General features: G+C 46.6%; 1 protein-coding gene across 2 annotated transcripts in view; it reads left to right on the top strand.

The window, feature by feature from the left end:
* Positions 1-23,177, top strand: part of GPR153 (G protein-coupled receptor 153) — a 42,452-nt gene extending 19,275 nt beyond the window's left edge. For both annotated transcript variants that reach the window (XM_079986960.1, XM_079986961.1), the window contains exons 3-6: positions 606-1,035; positions 14,405-14,594; positions 15,509-15,693; positions 16,968-23,177. In XM_079986960.1, the coding sequence (XP_079843086.1) occupies positions 606-1,035; positions 14,405-14,594; positions 15,509-15,693; positions 16,968-17,783 (1,621 nt within the window). In that variant the 3' untranslated portion in view covers positions 17,784-23,177. The remainder of the gene's footprint in view (positions 1-605; positions 1,036-14,404; positions 14,595-15,508; positions 15,694-16,967) is intronic.
* Positions 23,178-23,848: the final 671 nt, after the last annotated feature.

Here is a 23,848-nt window from a genome sequence, read left to right as displayed (position 1 = left end):
GCATCATCTGGTCCAACCCCTGCAGTGTAGGAATTACAGCTAGAGAAGGGCTTTCACCATGGAAGGTGCAGCAAGCTTTTCTGCTGCTCCAGAGAGGAGGACCCAAACCAATGGATTCAAATGACAAGGAAGGAGGTTCTGACTATAAACATTTGGAAGAGCTTTCTGGTGGCAAGAGCTGTTCAGCAGTGGAATGGATGACCTTGGAAGGTGGTGGACTCACCTTCACTGGAGGTTTTTAAACAGGTTGGATGGGCATCTGCCGCAAAAAAAAGTTTCCCAAACTTGGGTCTCCAGCTGCTTTTGGACTACAACTCCCATCATCCACTGATCATGCTAGTTAGGGATGATGGGAGTTGTAGTCCATCAACATCTGGAGACCCAAGCTTGGGAAACCTTGTACCAGAGGTTCTTTTGCTGTGATTCCTGCACTCCAGGGGGGTTGGACAAGATGACCCTTGGTGTACCTTCCAACTCTACAATTCTAGGATTGTATGGTTGCCATTGCCAAATGCTTGGGATGATCTGTTTCGCTTTCAGCCGAAAGGATACGGAGAATGTGGCTTTGTCCTAAGGGGAGGTGTCTTTTTTCCTCCCCTCTCTAGGTTAAGCAACACCAAGAAGCAAGCGGTCCACACCGTCATGGGTATCTGGATGGTGTCCTTCATCCTCTCCACGCTGCCGGCCGTGGGCTGGCACGACACCACGGAGCGCTTCTACGCTACCGACTGCCGCTTCATCGTCACCGAGATCGGCCTGGGCTTTGGCGTCTGCTTCCTGCTCCTGATCAGTGGGAGCGTGGTCATGGGCGTGGTCTGCATGGCCATCGCCCTCTTCCAAACTTTCTCCATCCAGGCAGGCAACAACATCGACAAGAACAAATTCAACGTCCCCACCATCGTGGTGGAGGACGCTCAAGGCAAGAGGCGCTCATCCATTGATGGCTCGGAACCCATTAAGACTTCTTTGCAGATCACCTATCTGATCGCGGGGATCGTTTTCATCTATGACTTCCTCATGGGCTTTCCTATACTGGTGAGTGTGATTGCAATTGCTGGTGGTACTAAGTTGTCCAGGGTCTCTGCAATAGAAAGGATTCATCTTGTTTGACAGATTAGAGAACTGGGCCAAAACAAACAAGATGAATTTTAACAGGGAGAAATGTAAAGTATTGCACTTGGGCAAACAAAATGAGAGGCACAAATACAAGATGGGTGATATCTGGCTTGAGAGCAGTACATGTGAAAAGGATCTAGGAGTCTTGGTTGACCACAAACTTGACATGAGCCAACAGTGTGATGCGGCAGCTAAAAAAGCCAATGCAATTCTGGGCTGCATCAATAGGAGTATAGCATCTAGATCAAGGGAAGTAATAGTGCCACTGTATTCTGCTCTGGTCAGACCTCACCTGGAGTACTGTGTCCAGTTCTGGGCACCACAGTTCAAGAAGGACACTGTCAAACTGGAACGTGTCCAGAGGAGGGCAACCAAAATGGTCAAATGCCTGGAAACGATGCTTTATGAGGAACGACTAAGGGAGCTGGGCATGTTTAGCCTGGAGAAGAGGAGGTTAAGGTGTGATATGATAGCTATGTTCAAATATATAAAATGATGTCACATAGAGGAGGGAGAAAGGTTGTTTTCTGCTGCTCCAGAGAAGCGGACACGGAGCAATGGTTCCAAACTACAAGAAAGAAGATTCCACCTAAACATTAGGAAGAACTTCCTGACAGTAAGAGCTGTTCGACAGTGGAATTTGCTGCCAAGGAGTGTGGTGGAGTCTCCTTCTTTGGAGGTCTTTAAGCAGAGGCTTGACAACCATATGTCAGGAGTGCTCTTATGGTGTTTCCTGCTTGGCAGGGGGTTGGACTCGATGGCCCTTGTGGTCTCTTCCAACTCTATGATTCTATGATTTGCAAAGAGCTCTTTCCAAACCATGTGAAAGGGCAGGAAAATGGCAAATGCAATCCCATGTAAACAAGTGTAAACGGATGCACATTGGAGCAAAAAATTTTTATCTTTACCTATACATTCTGAACTGGCGGTGATGGACCAGGCATGAGATGGTGGCATAGTAAATAGCTGAATGAAAATGTCAACCCAGTGTGCAGTGGCTGTGAAAAAGACAAATTCCCCGCTACGTAGCATTAGGAAAGGAACTGAAAATAAAACAGCCAGTATTAATAATGTATACAATGAATACAGTACAGTGGTACCTCGGGTTAAGTACTTAATTCGTTCCGGAGGTCCGTTCTTAACCTGAAGGACCACTTTAGCTAATGGGGCCTCCTGCTGCCAATGCGCCGCCGGAGCACGATTTCTGTTCTTATCCTGAAGCAAAGTTCTTAACCTGCAGCACTATTTCTGGGTTAGCGGAGTCTGTAACCTGAAGCGTATGTAAACTAAGCGTATGTAACCCAAGGTACCACTGTATACAATTCCAGGGCACCACCGTGTTTGCAATGCCGTGCACAGTTCTGGTTGCCTTGCCTCAAAGAGGAAAAGGTTCAGGAAAGGGCAACCAGAATGATCAAGGAGAAAGGAAATGTAGTTTTTAAAGGTGCTGAGAGTTGTGAGGTGAGCGCATACCCCCCTCACCTACCTACAATTCCTAGGGGGCTTTAATGATCAATCTCTCATCACGGAGGACTTTGGGAATTGTAGTTCAGTAAGGGGAGTGGGGCTCTCCTCACAACTCTCAGCAACCTCAGCAAACTACATTACACAGGATGCTTTGGGGAAAGCCCTGACAGTTTACAGTGGTATGATGCAGGTTTAATGTATAGTGCAGATGGGACCACACACACACACACACACACACACACACAGAGAGAGAGAGAGAGAGAGAGACTGACTTCCAGGTGTTCTTGGTGTCCCAACTCTCATCAATTTTGGCCATCATCCTTAACTATCAGGGAAGATGGTAGTTAGTCCCCAACAACATCTGGAAGGCACTTGGTTTTGCAGCCTTTCTCAACCTGTGGGTCCCCAGATGTTGTTGAACTGCAACTCCCATCACCCCTAGCTAGCAAGGCCAGAGCTCAAGGATGATGGGAGTTGTTGTCCAACAACATCTGGGCACCCACAGGTTGAGAACCGCTGAGGTTGGGGAATGTTGAGCAGTCCCTCCAGATGATATTGTCTGACTCCACCAAGGCAGGAGGAGCCCCCTCTAGACCTGAAGGGCACCGGGCAGAGCAACCTGGTATGATGCCCAGAACAGGCTGACTTGCAAAAAATGCCAAAATGGTTACGTTACTTTCCCCTTGGCTAGAGAACCCGAATTTTCAAATATAATGGATCCCCTGATGGCTCTTAACAGTGCCAACAAGGGACCTGTGTGTATCCCTCTCCAGAAACCAGGGTACGTTTCAGGCACATCTCTCCTAGTTAGCAAGCTGCAGTCACTCCGTGGGCTTTCATTCCCTCCCTTGTTTGATAAAGCAAGCCCTGAGGAGCACGCCTTTGTTGCACGTGGTTCCTCCTCCACTCCCTTGGAAAACAGCCCGCTTGCCAAGACTGGATTCCAAGCTCCTACAGTCCCCCTTCCCAGGACCTCCCTGCAGCCCACTGAGACGGCTCCGGCTAAACATAGCCGCTGCTGCCTCGCCATCATCTGGAAATCAAGAAAAGGCATCTCGGAGGCTGGAGCCCAACGAGGAGAAGCCTTACATTCCGGTGCCCCATGTCCTGGTTTGTTCTTATCTCTCTGGCATCGCGCCCAATGCCTGCCTGCCGTTCCAAGGGTTTCTAATCACTTTCCAGAACAATAAGCAGCGTCTTCCAGCTCTCCCAATTAATGCAGATGAATTGTTTTATTAGAGGATGGTTGCCAGTCAAGGTGAAGGCAGAGAAGCTGTGTGTATGATTCCTGTGGAAATCAGGAGCATGCAAGGGGAACTTGAACAAACAATGCCAGGAAGCAGCATGTAGCCAAGCACGCAAGTCCTTTCCATGGAAGGTCAGTGGCAGATCAAAGTCCAATGAATCAATATTGAGATAGGCTGATCAGGGCAGAGCTGGTTTTTCCCCTGTGTGGGGGCAGCCAATCATCACTTCAGAGTTGGAAGGGGCCCCAAGGATGGGGAAAAGCCCCCCCCCATAACACTAGAACTCGTTGCTGTCCAGTGAAGCTCAGTGTTGGAAAATCCAAGACAGATCAAATAAAGGACTTATTCATGCAGTGTGCAGTTAAACTACGGAACTCCCTCCTGCAGGAAGCAATGAGGGCCACCAACTTGGATGGCTTTAAAAGAGAATCAGACAAATTCATGCCTATCACTGGCTACTAGCCATGATGGCTCTGCTCTGCCGTCACATTTGGGTGCAACGATGCTTCTGAATACCAGTTGCTGGAAGCTCCAGGAGGGCAGAGGGTGTTTTTGCACTTGGGTCCTGCTTGCTGGTTTCCCACTGGGGCACCTGGTCAGCCAAGGTGGGGACAGGATGCTGGACTAGGTGAGCCATTGGCCTGATTCAGCAGGCTCTTTCTCATGTTGTTATGTAAACTCAACATAGGCAGATGAGTTCCTATCAGCCACTGGGATTCTTTTTCCTTTTGTCTCTGCCAGTGTTCCTTTGAGTAACCCACTAGATGGCAGAAGCCCAATCCGTAATATAGATGGGAGTGAGTTGGAGGCTGGCTAAACAGTGGCTTGCTAAGCCCCACACCGGGCTATGCCCAGATTTGAAGATCCACAGCATCTTGGCTTCTTAGCCAAGAAGCCTCACTCCCTCTCCTTGTTTGGAAAGCAAAGGGAAAGTCACTGACATAAAACAGAGAGAACCCAATGTGCGTCTACTTTATTTCTTGGTGCCCAAACTGGTTCCCAACTAAGTAACTAGCTACCTTCCTCCCTAACTGATCTCTGATGCTTTTTAAAAGAGGGTTAAACCTTACAGGATTGGCAGGATTTTAGCAGCCAGGGTGGTGAGGCTGGACAGCAACAGAATTTCTTTTCAGATTGCTCGTTCCCTGGGGCCAGGAGGGAGGGGGAAAGGATGTACAGTTTGAGCGGGTGGAAAGAACTCTGTGTTCCTTTGATGTGTGCGCTTGGAAAAGGTGCTGGGCCTCAAGGGAAGAACTGGGGTGGGAGAATCTCTGCTGCATTTTACACCCTAAAAGACAGAGTGAAATTCAGCAGATCACTCCTCTTTCATCTCTAAAACTCTTACAATTGTGGATGACAGTGCTGTCCACCCTCAAGCAGTCAGCCTGCTCTGGGCCATTGGCTTAGCTGCTCGGATGTCATGGAAGAGCTCTCTTGGCTTGGGCATCACGGTGAAGGGAGTGTTGCTGAGATGTTAACCTTAAGGGGGTCTTTGAGCAAACATTACTAAGTGGAATGTTTGCAGGTTTTGTCTCCTTATCCTGACCTTGGGCTTTCCAAAGAGACTTTGTGAATCAGTTGAGTGGGACGGGGCCTAGCAATGGAAATGGATAGAGGACTCTTCCTGTGAGTAGATGTGATATCTGAGCCATCAGGGGTTCGTCTTAGTCAATGGAGAACAAACCTTCCTTTTTAAAGAGTCCTCTTTGACTGTGAAATCTTTCTGAGCTTGCTGTTGTTATTAGACTACAGTGGTACTTTGGGTTACATACGCTTCAGGTTACAGACTCTGCTAACCCAGAAATATTACCTGGGGTTAAGAACTTTGCTTCAGGATAAGAACAGAAATCATGCTCTGGCGGCGCGGCGGCAGCAGGAGGCCCCATTAGCTAAAATGGTGCTTCAGGTTAATAACAGTTTCAGGTTAAGAACGGACCTCCGGAATGAATTAAGTACTTAACCCAAGGTACCACTGTACTAGGGACTGCTGTCTCTGTTCCCTTGTTGGCTCCCATCAGCAGTCTGGCTGCAGCATTCTGGACCAGCTGAAGCTCCCTTTTCAAAGGCATCCTCACATAGAGTGTGTTAGAGTAGTCCACAGTAGGGTTAGGCTGAGAGAGAGACAGAGATTAGGCTAAGGTCACCTAGTGAAACTTCCGGTGGGATGGGGATTTGAACCGGGATTCCACACCTCTCCAGCAATCTAACCACTATGCCAAACTCCCTGCGCCCACATGGCTGCAAAATTTGCAAACGTATGGCAGCTTCAGCAGGAGGGTGGGTAGGATGTGTCTGACTGGGTAGTGGGGGCTGTTCTTCTTGGAAGCATCATTCTGTAGCTCTTCCTTCCTCCATTCCTTCTTGTTTATAAAAATGGAAATGAGATTCTTCTCTTTCCCACTCACCCGCCCGCCCGCAAACCGAAATCCTCCCTCATGTACTTCAAGCCTGATTCACCGCCACGGCTCTGTTCTGCTGAGAGACATTACGCACTCAATTTATAAAGATCAAATTAAGTTAATTTGAATTTGGCTTGCACTGGGGGTGTTAATGAAACATTGATTAACAGTGGGGAAAACCTCTGTTTTCTAGCCTTGATTGATATAAATGTCCACGTGTTCCGGTTTTGGCTCCCCTCCCATCTACCCTCACCACCCTCACCCTTCTGGCCCCCAATTTAAATTCAAAGATGCTATTAATTGGATGGCTTTGCATTGGACAGGCTGAATGTCTGTGCAGCGATTTTGAGTCTCCAGACAGGGCTGAGGCTGGCAAAAAGGAAATGTGCTCCACTGGGGAAAGAAAAGGCTTTTTGCAGCTAGACTTCAATGCTAAATGTTGGAATGAGTCCCTTCCCTTTTGGAATAAATTAAAAAAATAAAAAATATGAATCTAAATGCCTTCCTTGTGCATTGTGTCACCACCACATACCTCTGTCTCAGCTGAGACTGTAAGCTCTTTGGGGCAGGAACCTTTCCCTGGATCTCAGAATTCTGCCCAGGCCACGCCCCCTTACTGACCGTGCCCTCTTTGACTGCTTCTGCCTAGCTGGGAAAGGACCACAGCTCAGTAGTAGAGCCATCTGGATTGCTCGCAGAAGTTCCCAATTTCAATTCCCAGCTCCACAGAAAAAGTTGGGAGAGAATATCTGCCTGCAGTCTCAGAAGGAACCTGCCAGTCTCTGTAGGCTATGCTGAACAAGATCGACTCAACAGACTCCATGTGTGATGCCTCTTGCTTGCTTGTTTGGATGGAGAAGAGAGAGGTTTGCTGCTGTGTAGAAACCTGTTTCCTTTTGTGCAGCAGGAAGGTACGTACCTTTGCACAGGATGTGCCTTCTGTACAAAGGGAAGAGTCGCGTCTCTCATGGCACTGGGACTTGTGAACATCTGATGAAGCTGCAAGATCCAGGACAGGTGACAGAAAGTCCTTCTTCGTTAAGCTATGCAGCTTGCCCCCACAGGACACAGGGTTGACCACCCACTTGGATGGCTTTCAAAGAGGATTGGACAGATTCATGGAGGAGGAGGTGGCTATCCATGACTACCAGCCATAATGGGCTATGCTTTGCCTCCACAGTCAGAAGCAGTCATGCTACTGAACACCAGCTGCTGGAAACCACAGGAGAAGAAAGGCATCTGGTTGGCCACACTGAGAACAGGATACTGGACTAGATGGGCCTCCCAAGTTGACCTGATCCATCAGAACCCTCCTTATGTTGCTATGCCAGTGTGCTCAGTCATCTACTGCCTTCTCTCACGTTTCCTCTTGAAACCGTCGCCAGATGCAAGCTGTTCTGGAGCTCCACCATCAGCTTGCACTCTGCTTAAGATCATAAGAAGAGCCTGCTGGATCACACCAATGGCCTGATCCAGTCCAGCCTCCTGTTCTCGCAGGTGCTCCAAAGGGAAACCAGCAAGAGCACCCTCTCCCCTCCAGTGGCTTCCAGCAGCTGATCTTCAGAAGCATTGTTGCATCTAACTTAGGCAGAATATAGTAGCCATCAACTCCCCCATGAATTTGTCTTATTCTCTCTTAAAATCACCACTGCCTCCTGTGGGAGTGAGTGCTGCAGTTCAGCTATGCTCTGCGTGAAGGACTTTAAAACAAGCAAACAAGACTTCCGGAGGCGGCGCCATCGGTAATGGCGGATACCCTCTGAAACGGAGGGGGAAGCTCCGCAGAAATCGGGTCCACCGCTACAGCGAAGCGGAGGACCCTCAAAAAACCCACAGGCGGGTGAAGCCTGGGGCCGTGGGGCTCAGCGGGCACGCTTTGCGCCCCCCCGAACTGTCAAAGGAGCCCTGAAAAGAGCTCCGGAGCGGAGCGGGGGTGTAGCGCTGTGCTGGAGCCGATCGCTACTTCTGCGGAGTGAAGCTGCATAGCAGTTACCGGAGAGCGCTGGCCTTTTTCCTGTGAAACATCGGATTAAAACAGCTATCCGTGAGTAAGAATTGGGAACTTGGAAAGATCAAAGTTAAGACCAAGTATTGGACTTTGATTTTGAATTTGAATTTGAACTTGAAACTAGAAACTTGAACTTGAAATTTGAACTTGAAACTAGAAACTTTGATCGGGATTTTGAACTTGAATTTAAAATTCGGACCTGAAATCGGCAAAGTGCAAACAGGAAGTCCGCTTTGCCGATCCTGTAAATAGAATAAAAGCAAGGGACAAGGGAACTTTGAACCACTGACTTGTTTTATATAAAGAGCTAAATTTCACTGTCAGAGCAAAAGAACCCCCCCCCCCCAAGTAGGGAAGGGGGGATAAAAAATCCACCACTTTACTTTTAACACTGATCTGCCGGTCTGTTTTAAATAAATGCAAGGCTACTGTGAAAGTACTGTTTATGGACATTGTAACTTTTGCTACTGAATGCTTAGAAGGACTGGTAACAATCAAGGGAGCCTCCAAATTTATAACTTTTTTACTCTTTTACTCTTGCAACAAATTGGAAAGATAACTGGGGAGCTGATGAAGTTACTGTTTAACAATTATTGAAGAAACAACCTGGTATTCTGCTCCCCTAGAGGAACTGTGTGTTATAGCTGGGGATTTTCCACTGCAGCTGCTATTGTTTATAGCTAAGAAGGAAGCTTGGGAACTGTGTGAGTGACCTTGATTTCTAGAGGCAAGCAATGGAAGAGAAACAACCAGACAAGTTACAGCCTCCAGATAAAGTATCAACAAGAGCAAAAATTAAACAACAGCAGCAGCTGCAGGCACAGCAGCAACTCCAGCATAGAAGAACATCATCAGCAGGACTCTCTGTCCCACAAGCCACAGAAAGGGAAGAATCAAAAGGAACAGGATCGGATTCTGCAACATTAGATAAGATTTTATCGGCTCTGCAAAATTTGACAGCTAAGATTGATCAAAATACTTCAACTATTAAGGACCTGGGGCAAAAAGTAAACGATTTGGGGACGAATGTGAATTCTAACACCCAGGCGATTGACAGACTGGTGCAGGAGTCTAAGGAGACAAAGAAGACAGCGGAGGAAGCCAAAGAGAGGGTATTGGCAGTAGAACAAAAGATACCACCAATAAATAAAAAATTGGATGAATACAAGGTACAATTCTCTTTGATTGAACTTAAAGAGAAACAGACCAACTTGAGAATTAGATCGGTCCCAGAAATAGAAGAAGGAGACTTGATAGAACTGTTGACATCGGAATTTGAGGAGTGCTGGGACCTGGATCCAGAGAAAGAAGAATTTAAGATAGTGAGTGCTTTTCGATTGGGAAGGGTTAAGAGGAAAAATAGGCCGAGAGACTGCTTGATTGCTCTAAGGACAAAAGAGGAAAGAGATAAAATACTGAGTCTACACTACCAGAAGGCACTCGATATCCAAGGGGTGAGAATTGAGATTTTTAAAGATATCCCGAAATACCTGCTTGATCTTAGAACCAATTACGGAAATTTGGTGGACCTGCTAAAAAGAAACGGAATTTTGTTCAGGTGGGAATTCCCACAAGGCCTCTCGTTTACATTTAAAGGAAAGAAAATTAAGATAAGATCAGAGGAAGATAAAGAGAGTTTTCTGAGAAATTTTGGAGAAGAATTACAAAGAGAGGCCAGAACAAAAGACTCGGAAATATTAGGACTGGGACCACCTGACTTAGGAAGAACTCTCTTGGGACTGGACCAACGGAAAGAGATACCGCCGACAAACCAAGAGCAACTTCTAGGAGCAACTGGTGGAACAGCAGAATAACAACAACATGTCTCTGCAGATGTTAACTTGGAATGTTCGAGGTTTGAATTCCCCCAGCAAAAGGAAGAGGATTTTTCATATTCTGAAAAAGGAACAACTGGACCTAATTTGCCTACAAGAAACACATATAACAAGACTCCAAAGGAAATTATTGATAAATAAAAAGTTAGGCCAAGACTTTATTTCATCAGACAAAGTAAAAAAAAGAGGAGTTGTGATCTACGCAAAAGAGAAATTATCACCAAAGTTTCTCCTTAAAGATGAACATGGACGATTTGTGGCAATTGAAATACAATTTCAAGGAGAGAAATTAGTAATAATTGGAGTCTATGCACCTAATGAGGGGAAATCAGAGTTTTATAAGAAACTGCATGAGACGTTAATGGACTTTATAGATCGAAATATCATTTTGATGGGAGATATGAATGGCGTTGTCTCGACATATATGGATAAATCTGAAAGACAAGTAGTCACAAAAGATGGAAGACTACCAAAGACCTTTTTTGAATTGACAGACAATATGGACTTGATTGATATTTGGAGAACTAAAAATCCCCTAGGTAGAGAGGGGACCTTCTTCTCTGAAGCCAATTTGACCTGGACTAGAATAGACCAAATTTGGATTACAAGAGGGATGGCACCCAAGATTCGAAAGGTGGAAATCTGCCCCAAAATCTGCTCCGACCATAACCCAGTGAAGATGGATATGAAACTAACACCCACTGGTTCCTTTAGATGGAGAATGAATGACACCTTGTTTAGAGACTCTGAAATTGTGAAAAAGGCCCAAAAAACACTAAAAGACTACTTTGAGATAAATTTGAAGACTACCGTGGAGAAAAGAGTAATCTGGGATGCAAGTAAAGCCGTAATGAGGGGGTTTTTGATCCAGCAAAATGCTATAAAGAGGAAACTTCAAGAGGAGAAGAAAGAAAAGATTTTAGAGAAAATTAGAGAAGGCGAGAAGAGATTAAGGACTAAACCTAAGTCACAGGACATTCTACGAGAAATTAAATTACATCAGGCACAATATTTGAAAATGGTTAACCAGGATATAGAATGGAAAATTAAACAAATGAGACAAAAAACCTTCGAATCGGCCAATAAGTGTGGAAAGCTGCTAGCTTGGCAGCTGAAGAAAAGACAGAAATTAAATACTGTTACCAATCTTGAAGTAAATGGACGAAATATACAAAACCCACGGGAGATTCAAGACTGCTTCCAGAGATACTTTAAACAACTGTATTCACAAGGGCCACAGAATGAGATTAAAATCGAGAAATTTTTGGAAACAAATGGATTACAAAAAATTTCTCAAGAGAATAAATTAATATTGAACGACAAAATTTCTGAACAGGAGGTTGAAGGTGCCATTAAGAACCTGCAACTAGGCAAGTCTCCAGGCCCGGATGGGCTAACCTCCAAATACTACAAAGACATGAAAGATTACTTAATTCAACCTCTAATGGAGGTTGGCAATGAAATTATGGAAGGGAAAAGAGCGCCGGAGTCGTGGAAAGAAGCTTACATCACGCTTATACCGAAAAATGAGATAGAAAAGACACAACTAAAGAACTACCGCCCCATATCCCTACTTAATGTGGATTATAAAATTTTTGCTGATATTTTAGCTAGAAGATTGAAAAAAGTTTTAGCAACAATGATTCATAAAGACCAAGCTGGCTTTCTCCCAGGCAGACAATTGTCAAATAACACGAGAAACTTAATTGACATTTTAGAAAAGCTACAAGTTAATATAAATACAAAAGCTGTTTTAATATTTATTGATGCGGAGAAAGCCTTTGACAATATTTCGTGGAGCTTTATGAGGAAAAATTTGCAAGGGATGGGGGTTGGAGAAAGGTTTGGAAACGGTATAGGCGCGATTTACTCAGAACAGAAGGCGAAATTAATAGTGAATAATGCAGTAACGGAAGAAGTTAAGATAGAGAAAGGGACACGACAAGGCTGCCCAATTTCCCCTTTGCTTTTTATTTCAGTCCTGGAGGTCTTGCTGAATATGATTAGAAGGGACCAACAGATTCAGGGTATACAGGTCGGAGTTAAACACTATAAACTTAAAGCCTATGCAGATGACCTAGTACTGACGCTACAGGAGCCAATCCCTAGTTCTAAAAGAGCACTGGAAATAATACAAGAATTTGGTCGGGTGGCAGGTTTTAAATTGAATAAATCAAAAACTATGGTTTTAGAGAAAAATTTGACAGCAGTAGAGAAGGAAAGGTTTCAGGAAGAAACAGGTTTAATATTGGTGAAAAAAGTGAAATATCTAGGGGTGAACTTGACTTCGAAGAATGTAAATTTATTTAAAGATAATTATGAGAAGTGTTGGTCAGAAGTGAAAAAAGATCTTGAAATTTGGACAAACTTGAAACTTTCCTTACTGGGTAGAATTGCTGTTATCAAAATGAATGTATTGCCAAGAATGTTGTTTTTGTTTCAGACGCTACAAATCATTGACAAAATGGACTGTTTTGAGAAGTGGCAAAAAGAAATTTCTAGATTTGTCTGGCAGGGCAAAAAGCCCAGAATAAAATACAAAATTCTTACTGACGCAAAGGAAAGAGGGGGGTTTGCCCTGCCGGACTTTAAGTTATATTATGAAGCAGCAGCTTTTTGCTGGCTGAAGGATTGGCTACTTCTTGAAAACACGGATATTTTGGATTTGGAAGGATATGATAACGTTTTTGGGTGGCATGCATATTTGTGGTACGGTAAGGCTAAAGTGTACAAGACATTTAAAAACCATATTGTCAGGAAAGCATTGTTTAATGTCTGGATGAAATACAAAGATTTATTGGAAAATAAAACCCCTAGGTGGCTCTCACCTATGGAAGCAAAGGCCTTAAAAAAGCTTAATATGGAATCTAATTGGCCAAAATATTGGGAAATTCTGGAGCAGGAGGGAGATAAAATGAAATTGCAAAGCTATGAGAAACTTAAGGATAAGGTGCGAGACTGGTTACATTATTTTCAAATAAGAGAGGCCTATCATTTGGACAGGAAAATTGGCTTCCAGGTGGAAAAATCAAAGTTGGAAACAGAATTGTTAGAACCCAATGCTAAGATATTGTCGAGAATGTATAACTTGCTGTTGAAGTGGAATACTGAGGATGAAACGGTAAAATCTGCTATGATAAAATGGGCACAAGACGTTGGTCATAACATTATGTTTGTTGACTGGGAACAGTTGTGGACCACCGGTATGAAATTCACGGCATGTAATGCCTTAAGAGAGAATATTATGAAAATGATATATAGGTGGTACATGACCCCAGTCAAACTTGCAAAAATCTACCATTTGCCCGATAATAAATGTTGGAAATGCAAAGAAACTGAAGGGACATTCTTTCACCTTTGGTGGACGTGCCCAAGGATCAAGGCTTTCTGGGAGATGATATATAATGAACTGAAAAAGGTATTTAAGTATACCTTCTTGAAGAAACCAGAGGCCTTTCTTCTGGGCATGGTCGGCCAATTGGTGCCAAAGAAGGATAGAACTTTCTTTATGTACGCTACAGCAGCAGCAAGAATACTCATCGCAAAGTATTGGAAGACACAAGATCTACCCACTCTGGAAGAATGGCAGATGCAAGTAATAGACTATATGGAACTGGCTGAAATGACTGGCAGAATTCGAGATCAAGGAGAAGAGCAGGTGGAAGAGGACTGGAAGAAGTTTAAAGTCTATCTACAAAAACACTGTAAAATCTTTGAATGTTGAGGACATTGAAAAGGAAAGAAGGGGTTCTAGTGACTGAGTTAAATAAGAGCACAAAGGGAGGGATCAAGAATCAAAATGAACAAAGATTGAGCTTGCTGAACTAATTATTACATAGAATACAAGATCGGGAGGCGGGTGGAAGTAAGGAAAATAAGGTTTTGAAGGTTATAATTGGAAAGTGAGGGATTTCTTTTTGTTTTTTTTTATGTTAAAATCTCCTTTTTTCTCTTCTTTTTTTGTCTATGTTTTCTTTTCTTTTGCAATGTTTGTGAAAACTTTTCTTTTTGTAATGTTTGTGAAAATTTGCTTTTTTTGTTCTTTTTTGTGGAAAATGCAATAAAAATTATTTAAAAAAAAAAAATAATAATAAAACAAGCAAACAAACCTCTACTTGTACCCTTCCTATTTTCTGTGAACTCAAGTCCAGGTCTGTGGCGGTCCCAGGCAGGCAGACACCCATCCAAGCCCTGACCAGCCTGAGACCAGCTTAGCTTCCACAATGCGGCTGCATTAGATACCCCACCAGCCAATGTGCCCACTGCCCACCGTGAGAGTCTGGAGGGCCTGTTAGGAGCCCCTACCGACGTGCCTGATGCCTTGTCCTGCAGGTGGTGAGCTTTGCCAGCTTGAAGTCAGACGTGGCCTACAACTGGATGATCCTCTGCGTCCTCTGGTGCTCGGTCATCCAGTCCCTCCTGCTCCCGCTTTTCCTCTGGGCTTGTGACCGCTACCGAGCTGACATCAAGTCTGTCTGGGAGAAGTGTGTGGCCGTCATGTCCAATGACGATGTGGGGGAAGGTGAGTGGTGCTTTTTCTTTGCGGGGGGAGTCCCCCAAATTCTGGAGGTAGGGCGTTTGGGCAGTCCAGTCCAGTCCTGGGCATCGTGTCCTTCCTACGTGAATGGAGGACAGCATCTTGGCTGAACCTTCAGTTGCAAGGCTGATGTTTGGGAGTAGTAGGAAATGATGAACAAGACCAGGAAGAAACCAAGGCAGCCAGCAAATCCATTCCATGTGCCCCTCCTGGCCCAAGTGAATTGTAGAATTGAAAGGGACCCAAAGGGTGAGTTAATGCAACTCCCTGCAGTGCAGTTATATCTGTCCGCATTCATCCCTGCCCTCCAGCATAGCCTATCTGTTAATATCGCAGTGAACATTCAGGTGGAATGCTGACTCTACCTACTCTTCCATGTATTCCCCATAGTGTGTTTTATTTATGGTGTTTGTGGAATTTATATATTTCACTTGGGTGTAAAAACCAAGACCTCAGAGTGGTTTACAAAAAGGAAGAAAGCAATAGGAATTACCATTGAAAACAGATTTAAAAAGGAAGCAGCTACTTAAAACATTCAGGAAATAATGCAAATTGGCAATAAAAGAATGGATCAGAGTGCATGCCAACATCCTATATAACTGGACAGGCTTGTTTTTAGCAGGTGCTGGCAAGAGTCTGGCAAAGGAGACTGCCTGGTATCAATAGGCAGGGAGTTCCAAAGGCCTGCCACACAATGTGAAAGAGGAGAAACTTGCTGCTTACTTCCCCCCCAAAGGAAACCCCCTCCCCCCAAAAAAAAGAAATTAGAGAGGTGGGCTTTGACATCTTGGAGGAGTGGGTCCTGCATGGCTGTGACCCCGACCCCTTTGTCCAAAGTTCTTAGCAGTGGACCCCACCCCACCCTTTTTAATGCAGCTTTGCTTCCTCTGGGACTGCAGAAAACAGCCTGGACGGGGTGATCCATACAGACCTGATGTACGAGCGGCCCTACGATTACAACTTTGCTGGGGACGCCCTGACCTTGGACCACATTGCCAAATACGACCTCTCGGCCCTGGAGAGGGGCCTCCCCCAAGCCTACCCTACAAAGCCTCCCCCAGAGGACAAGATGCAGTATCTGCAGGTAAGGGGGGGATACAGGTAGCTGCCTTAAAATACTGAGTCAGATCACTCGCCCACCTAGATTAGTAACACCTCCACTGACTGGCAGCAGGTCTCCGGGTTTTCGGACAGGGAATCTTTCCCAGCTTTACTGGGTCCTTCTGAATGGGAAGCAAGTGCTCTAACCACTGAGCTGCAGAGGGTTTGAGTTGCATCCCAGTGAACAGGAGAAGTACAAAGTGTAACTGCTTTCTACCACCTACCAGGGAGGGGAATGGGGAAAAGGTAATCATATAATTGTCAAGTTGGGAGGGACACCCCAAAGGTCATGTAGTCCAACCCGCTGTAATGCAGGGATCACAGCTAATATAATGGCACTTCTGTGTTCTTTAGCAGTGATGGTGCTGCTCTGCCCCTCCTTCCACCCCACACAAGGCCCATTCCTCCCCTCCGGCTGCTTTTCGCTTTCAGCTGTCTTAAAAAACCATGCGTCCATCTCCAAGTCCCAGTTCCCATCTGCCGAGCTCCTGTCAACTATGGATGGTGTGAAAAGAAGCTTAGAAACATTAGAGGTGTCACGTCGCAGCTTACTTATCATGGATTGAGACTGCTCGGTCCTAGAGTTAAGTTCCATTCACCTAGTTCAGAGAAGGGGCCATGAGGGTCATCTAGTCCAACCCCAGCAATGCAGGAATCTTTTTCCCAATGTGGGGCTCGAACCCGCAACCCTAAGTGTCTCATGCTCTACCGACTGAGAGATGTACAGTTCCCAGAATTCTCTGGTGGGAGGACATGACTGTTTAAAGCAGAATAATGGTTCAAATGTGTTGTCTTGCACAGCTCCAAGAATCCTTTCTAAGGCACCTGCCAGAGAAATTGTGGAACAGGGGTGGCTTACCTGTGGGTGCTCCAGGGCCACATTCACGCCTTCCATATAAAGCGCTATGATACCACTTAGAACAGTCATGGCTTCCCCCGAAGAATTCTGGGAAGGGTAGTTTGTAAAAGGTGCTGAGAGCTGTTAGGAGGCCCCTTCCATTCCTCTCACAGAACTGCAATTCCCAGAGTTGTGAAACAACCAATCCTTCTTCACAAGGAGTTGTCGCTCTGTGAGAAGAATAGGGGCCTACAAACAACTCTCCGCCCCCTTCCCAGAATTCCTTGGGAGAAGCCATGACTGTTCTAAGTGGTATCACAGTGCTTCAATGGTACGGTGTGAACATGGCCTTTGAGAGCCCTTGACCCCGGTGCAGAGGCGGCAATCACTCTGAAGCTTCTCCGTTCCTCCTCCCGCAGGTCCCCCCCACCCGGCGCTTCTCCCACGACGAAACGGACATTTGGACGACCAGCCAGATCTCAGCCTACCTCCAGCACTGGGGGGCCAGCGGGGACATGGCCGCCAGCCTGGCCCAGCTCCTCCTCCCGCGGGGGCACGGCTATGAGCGCCGGAGGAGCAGCAGCAGCCTCCTGTCCTATCAAGAGGAAGGGCAGCATCAACACCGCAGGCGCCGGAAGTCCGCTGAGAGCACCTTGTCCCTCCGGCCCTTCCATCCGGAAGACTACTACAAGGGCAGTGGCGGGGGGCCTGGAGGCTACAAGTGCTTCAGCAAGGAGGAAGGGGTGAACTTCATTGACACCAGCCCCCTGCCAAGCCCCAGGAAGGGCCCACTGCGCTCTGCGTCCGTCTCCCTCATCCCGGACACGTTCCGCCACTGCTCGGCCAACCTCGCCAACTTCCCCTTGACCACTTTCGAGCGGGAACCTCAGGGCTTGCGGCGCCTCTCGGCCCAAGGCCGGGGGTGCTCCCTGACGGTCCCGGGCCCTTTCCTGGCCCAGGAGGATGCCAAGAACTTCTTCCCTAAGAGCAGCGCCGGCTCCCCGTGCCTGGAGCAGATCCGCATCCAGCTGTACGAAGCTCCTGAGGAACGCCCAGCCAGCAGCTGCTGCTCCGAGCCAGAGGGCTTCCGGACAGGCCTCAGCCCCTCCTGGGGGGGCCAGGAGGAGCTCCGGAAGGGCGGAAGCAAGGGCAGCACCAGCAGCTTCCTGAGCACGCCCTCGGCCTCCTCCGGGTACGCCACGTACCACTCGGATTCCATGGGTTCAAGCTCCTAGAAGCATAAAGCACCGGAAGCCACTGGCGGATCCCGTTCAGTTTTCTCTTTCTCTCGGGAAAAGTCTTCTCCTCTTCGTGGTCCAGGCTTTTGTTGTTTATTTAAAGAGGACTGGGCACAGCACCAAAGAAACCAAAACTCCAGCCTCTCTTGCGTGTTTTGCAAAAAAGCAGGAGGATGGAGGAGGAGGAGGAGGGCGGCCAGGATGATCTGAGGACTCGGGAGCTGCAGCGGAGCAGCTTGGAGACCCGTGTCCCTCTTGGCTGAACCAGACCTCGCCAGCAGAAGGGCGGTGGGGTGCACTTTCCCCTTTCCCTCTTCCTTCCTTACTTCCAGCTGCAGCCGCTAGCTGGGCCCGATCAGGAATTTTCCATTTTTTTAATAATCCCGTGTCCCGCACCTGGTACTTTCTAAGACAATGTAAAGTGTGCATGAGTTTTCTGTATCAAATGACCCTGCGATGCGTCCCCTGGATGAGGCTGTTGACGAAAGCTACGGGCTTGCAAGAGGGTGGGGGTGGGGGGGGTCACCGATTTCTCGGAGGGGGCTGTTGGCAGGGTGGCAAAGCAGTCTGTGTTCCCCTTTCCTCCATCAACCCTGGTTTGCGGGACAAGAGCTCTGTGTTTGTGTTCCATTTGTCCATGATATCACTGCACAAGCAAAGGGTTTGAGGCAGGCGCAAAGCTCTGTGCTGATTTGCCCCATCCCCTGAGCCGTAGGGTATTGCAGGATGAGGCCCCTGTGGAATCTAGCCTAGCAGCTGATAGGCAAGGAGAGAGAAGAAACTGTTGGTTAAACTGGCTGCTGGGACTTGGAGTCCAACAATATTAGGCTGGAATAAGGGTTTAGTCTATGTTGGCATTTGGGGCTTTCTTCCCTCTTTTCCTGGGACTCAGGCAGCAGCTTCTGACACACACATTTGGCCCACAGGATGGAGATTTCGCCGCCACCACCTTTCCAGTGCCAAAGCCCTGCCACCCACACCATGGGTTGATTTGCTGCCTCTGGTCTGATCTGAAGCAGCATATTGCAGGTAGAAACTGTGCTTTATGATTCTAGGGTCATCTAATCCAACCCCCTGCAGTGGGCATTTCTCCAGGGGCGAAAAAGCACGACAGGCACAGAGTTAAGGGCCAAAGCTGCAACCCATCCTCCTGTTCTCTCCTGAGCCCCAGGAACACCTAGTGATATTTTTTTAAAAGACAAAATCATGGCATCGCTGCAGCGCCCCTGCTGTGTGGCCAGGAGCACCACTTGCATGCATCATTCAAATTGTAGTGTTGCACCTGGGGCTACTGTTTTCAGCCTGCTTGATCGGAAAATGATGGGATGAGATCGTCACCTTTCTGGTTTTTCTGTATGTAGGGTGGCATGTCTTTGGTACTGGCAGGGAAGGAATCCTTTCTAGCCCTTGGGCTGGATCCTTATCTCCCCATCCCAGGTGGGCCAAATTTGACTGGTGGAAGCGGCTGCCCACCTGCCAATCACCTGACATCATTATGCCACTGTGCTTTGAAGGTCGGGACTTCAAAGTGCAGCACAGGGCTGTTTGGAAACCCCTTTGTAAACAGCCCCATGCTGCTCTTTGAACCTGAAAATCAGCTGGTGGGAAGTGGAAGTTCATCTGGCCCCAGCAGCAAAAATAAACCCCCAAGAGTTCACTCCCAGTTATTTATTTGAAAGCACATTATGTGATGGCAGGGTGGGGAGACAGGGCCTCTTTTTCAGGCTGCTTTGAACCCTTTGCCACTGTCACTTTTCCAGTTTAGCATGGGGCAAGTGAATGTTATGACCATTAGGGTCAGCACAAAGTTTCCTGCTTGAGTTCCTTCTCGTGTGCACGACTGTGTGTGTGATGTTGTCTTGGTAGCAGGGGAGTCGAAAAGGTTTGCTTTAGGGAAATAGATGCCCGGGAAAGGAATGAGGGCAAGTGGAGAAGGGAGGGGAGGGAGGGAATTAGCATTTGTAGAGTCCTCAACATTTTTGCTTTCAGGTGCACTGTCTTCAGTCAAACAGTCTCCTCCCTCTGGGGCAGGAGGGTCTCCCAATGGAGTCACGAGAAGCTTCCCCAAGCTAAGATAGAACCAGATTCAGTGCTTGTTTACGTTCAGCTAATGGCTGGATTTGCCACCATTTCAAGTCCAATCTAGTGCGGTGCAGGAACCGCAGCTAGAGAATCCATGACAGGTGGCCATCCAACCTCTGCCTAGAAACGTCCAAGGAAGGAGAGTCCACCACCTTCTGAGGTTGTCCTTTCCACTGTCAAACAGCTCTTGCCATCAGAACGTTCTTCATCAGAATCTCCTTTCTTGACTCCAACCCCATCGTTCAGCCCAGACACTGAGGTCCAGCTCCAAGGTCCTTCTGCCGGTTCCCTCACTGTGAAAAGTGAAGCTACAGGGAACCAGGCAGAGGGCCTTCTTGGTGGTGGTGCCCGCCCTGTGGAACGCCCTCCCATCAAGGAAATAAACAACTATCTGACTTTTAGAAGACATCTGAAGGCAGCCCTGTTTAGGGAAGCTTTTAATGTTTGAAGTTTTATCGCTTTATTATTATTGTTAATAATAATCTGTTGGGAGCCGCCCAGATGGGCGGGGTATAAATTATTATTATTATTATTATTATTATTATTATTATTATCCCATGGTGCGGGCCCTACTTCCTGGAGCAGCAGAAATTGGGGAATCTGTGCCTTTTAGCTGCTGAAGAGCAGGCAGAAATATGAAGTGCCCCTTTTCCTTCCTCTTCAAAACTTAGTTGCACACAGCTTTTGAAATCAACCCGCACTGTCCATGGCTGTTTTCATCCCTTTGCTGGGCAGATCTACACCTAGGACACTGCTTTGCTCTGAGTCCAAACTGGTTCATTTCACTCAGTATATTGTCCACCCTGAGTGGCAGCAATGGTTCTTCCAGTGTTTCAGATGTAGGGGACATTCTCTGCACCCCACTTGGAGATGCTTCCAGGATTGGCCCTGGGACCTTCTGCAAGCAGAGCAGAATGAGATGATAGAGTCCAGAGGTGGAGAGCAGGCTGTACCACTTTAGGGTGCTGGAAACTGATAATTTCTTTGAGCATTCCCGCACATCCGAGGCAGATGCTGCCTTGATAACAGAGCTATAATCCTGTGCTGTGGAGAAACGTTCTCATCTCACTGAAACCTGTTGGGTGTTCCTTATTTTTCCCTTTTGGATTTTGGATTATTTAAGAAAGGACATACACTTCAATAACATACAAGGAGTGAAGAAATAAAGAAAGACAATGCGGTGAAATTGAAGTTAAACATAACACACAAAATGCAAATTTGCATCCTTTCGGTCACAATCCCTGAAAAGAATTACTGTATTGGTATTGGGGGTAGGGGTAGCAATGCAATTGCTATTACAGTGGTACCTACGGTTACATATGCTTCAGGTTACATGCGCTTCAGGTTACAGACTCCGCTAACCCAGAAAATATTATCTCAGGTTAAGAACTTTGTTTCAGGATGAGAACAGAAATTGTGCTCCAGCGGCAGCGGGAGGCCCCATTAGCTAAAGTGGTGCTTCAGGTCAAGAACAGTTTCAGGTTAAGAACGGAACTCCGGAATGAATTAAGTACGTAACCAGAGGTACCACTGTACATATACAAATGTTTGAGAGATACAGGAACAAACAACAGCTTGCCTGTTTGCCATCATATGGTCCACAACTTGAAAAAGAAAATAATGCGCAGTGGAGAGTTGATGAATTGGTTCAAGTGCCCCCACCCCCTACCCCAATCTGTTTTAGGATGGTCGCCTGTCTTGGGTGCCAAATCTGGAGACAGCTTTCCAAAATGTAGGATGGCATCATTCATAGTTTATTCCCCAGCGCTTTAAGAATAGATATGGGGCCTTTGGGAGGATGAGCATTTTCCTCATAGGTCAAGGAAGGGGTTGTTATGCATGCCTGTATTTGTGGTGTGGGGGATGTGGAGGGTTCAAAAACATCTTGGGGTGGGGCTGGGTGGGATTGGTTGCACTTTGAAACTTGTACTGTTTTAATCATTGTAGCAGATTTATTCCCCTCACCCCATCGCTATGAAATCCACAAAGGGGGGACAGATCAGGGCAAGGCATCTCAAAAGGCAGGTTCCAGGGCACAGAAGTGCTCAGTGCACATCCTTCCACTCGGCTTTTCTTCCTTTTATTGAAAAACAACAGCAGCACCAAAAAAGCATGCTTCTAGCCCTCATGCTTACAGATGCTAACTCGCATCTGAACCAGTGCAGCAGCAGCTCCTGTGTCGAAAAGGGTATCTCAGAGGAATTGTGATAGTCCCTCACTTCATCTCAAGTGTAGTTTGTTTTCACACAGGCCACGGGATGGGGTCCCGTCCCCCGTCCCCCACATTGTGGGTTTGCAAGGGGGACAAGGGTGCCAGTTGCTGAGAGGAGATCATTCAGTTTGGGCTGTGGTTTCCAGAAAGGGGCTCTTTCGCTGCGTCCGCCATTGAATGTCCAAAGTTGTAAGGAGCAGTAATTATTTGAAGGCTAACTGTAGAGGTTGCACCTTTGGAACAAAACTGCCTCCCCCCCACAGGGAAAAAGATGTTGGCCAGGAAACCAGCCATGGCTCTCTGTGGTGTGACCAACAGACTTCTTGGTCATTGTGGCGTGACCAACAGACTTCTGGGGCGCTGTTTTTTCATTATTATTATTCCAACCACTTGATATTCCACCTCCCCACAAATATATTATGGATGTTGTGCCTTTTAAGGGTTTGACAATAACGATGCTGGTAATTAATATCTGACGAACATCGATAGTCCTGTTGATGAGCGTATATTGGATTTCTTTTTTGCAGAAAGCAGTCAGGTAAGAGGTGGGATGGGCAAGATGAGATACTTAACCCTTTTGTCGTACTGTATCTTTTTAACTCTTTGTAGTGTCACAAGGCAATACTTTTCCAAACCCGTTGGGAGGGTCACCGTATCTCAGAAATCAGATCCCATGTTTTTACTGACCTTTTGGGAAATAATACTTTTTTAAAGAAAAAACTCACCACCTTGGCACCCTTAATAAAGAATACTGTACCGGCGGCTAAAATTCATAGGTCCAGCGAGGCAATACCTTTCTACTGCTAAAAGACCACGGGGTGGGGGTGGGGAGTGTTTATTCCAGCGCTGAGGCTTCACTCGGCCTGCTCCGAAAAAGACTCCATTTCTGTTTTGTGTTCTGTCCCTTTCTCTTGGTGACGTTCCACGCTGTGCAAAGACAAACTTTCTGATTTGTGTCTGGATTTGTCTTGAAACCAGATTTAAAAAAAAAAGTTTTATTCATCGGTTTTTCCAAACTGTTTGTAGTTTGCTCTTTTTTTCCAACCACTTTGAGGGTTCCTTTCTCTTAAAGACCAAATTAAAAATGAAAACAAAAACCCGTCTGTTATTTTCTTTGTCTCTAAACCTCATTGGCCTTCTTTTTAGTTACCAAAACAAAAAAACCCACCCAAGGGCAAGCCTATCTAATCCAACCTGGTGCCCTCCAGATGTTTTGGACTACAACTCCCATCAACTTCAGCAAGCATGAAGTTGTAGTCCAAAATGGCTGGGGCTCATGGGAGTTGTAGTCCAAAAAAGGAACACAGAGAAATACATAGGAAGTGCATTTTACCGAGTCAGACCATTGGTCCATCTTTGCTTAGTATCATCAACACTGATTGGCAGTGGCTCTTCAGGATTTCAGGCAGCGAGACTTTCCCAACCCTGCCTGGAGCTGTTGGGGATTGAACCTGGGACCTTCTGAAATCAAGGCAGATGCTCTTAACATTGAGCTATGGCCCCACCCCATTCTGGCAGGGGCTGATGGGATTTGTGGTCCAAAACCTTGGGAGGACAGTAGGTTAGTGAATATTGGTCTAATCTAATATCCTGAGGATTTTTAGCTTGGAAAAGAGACTGGGGGGGGGGGTAAGCTACATCTCTTCAAATTACTGAAGGGGGACTAGACAACTGAAGCCATAACCAGCGCAGACCCTCCAAGTGTCCCTATTTTCCATGGACAGTCTCATGTTTACAGAAGCCATCTTGGTTTCTGATTTGATCCCAG

Source organism: Podarcis cretensis (assembly GCF_951804945.1).
Source record: "Podarcis cretensis genome assembly, chromosome: 8".
In the NCBI taxonomy this organism is placed as follows: domain Eukaryota; kingdom Metazoa; phylum Chordata; class Lepidosauria; order Squamata; family Lacertidae; genus Podarcis; species Podarcis cretensis.
This window is presented reverse-complemented; position numbering and strand designations above follow the sequence as displayed.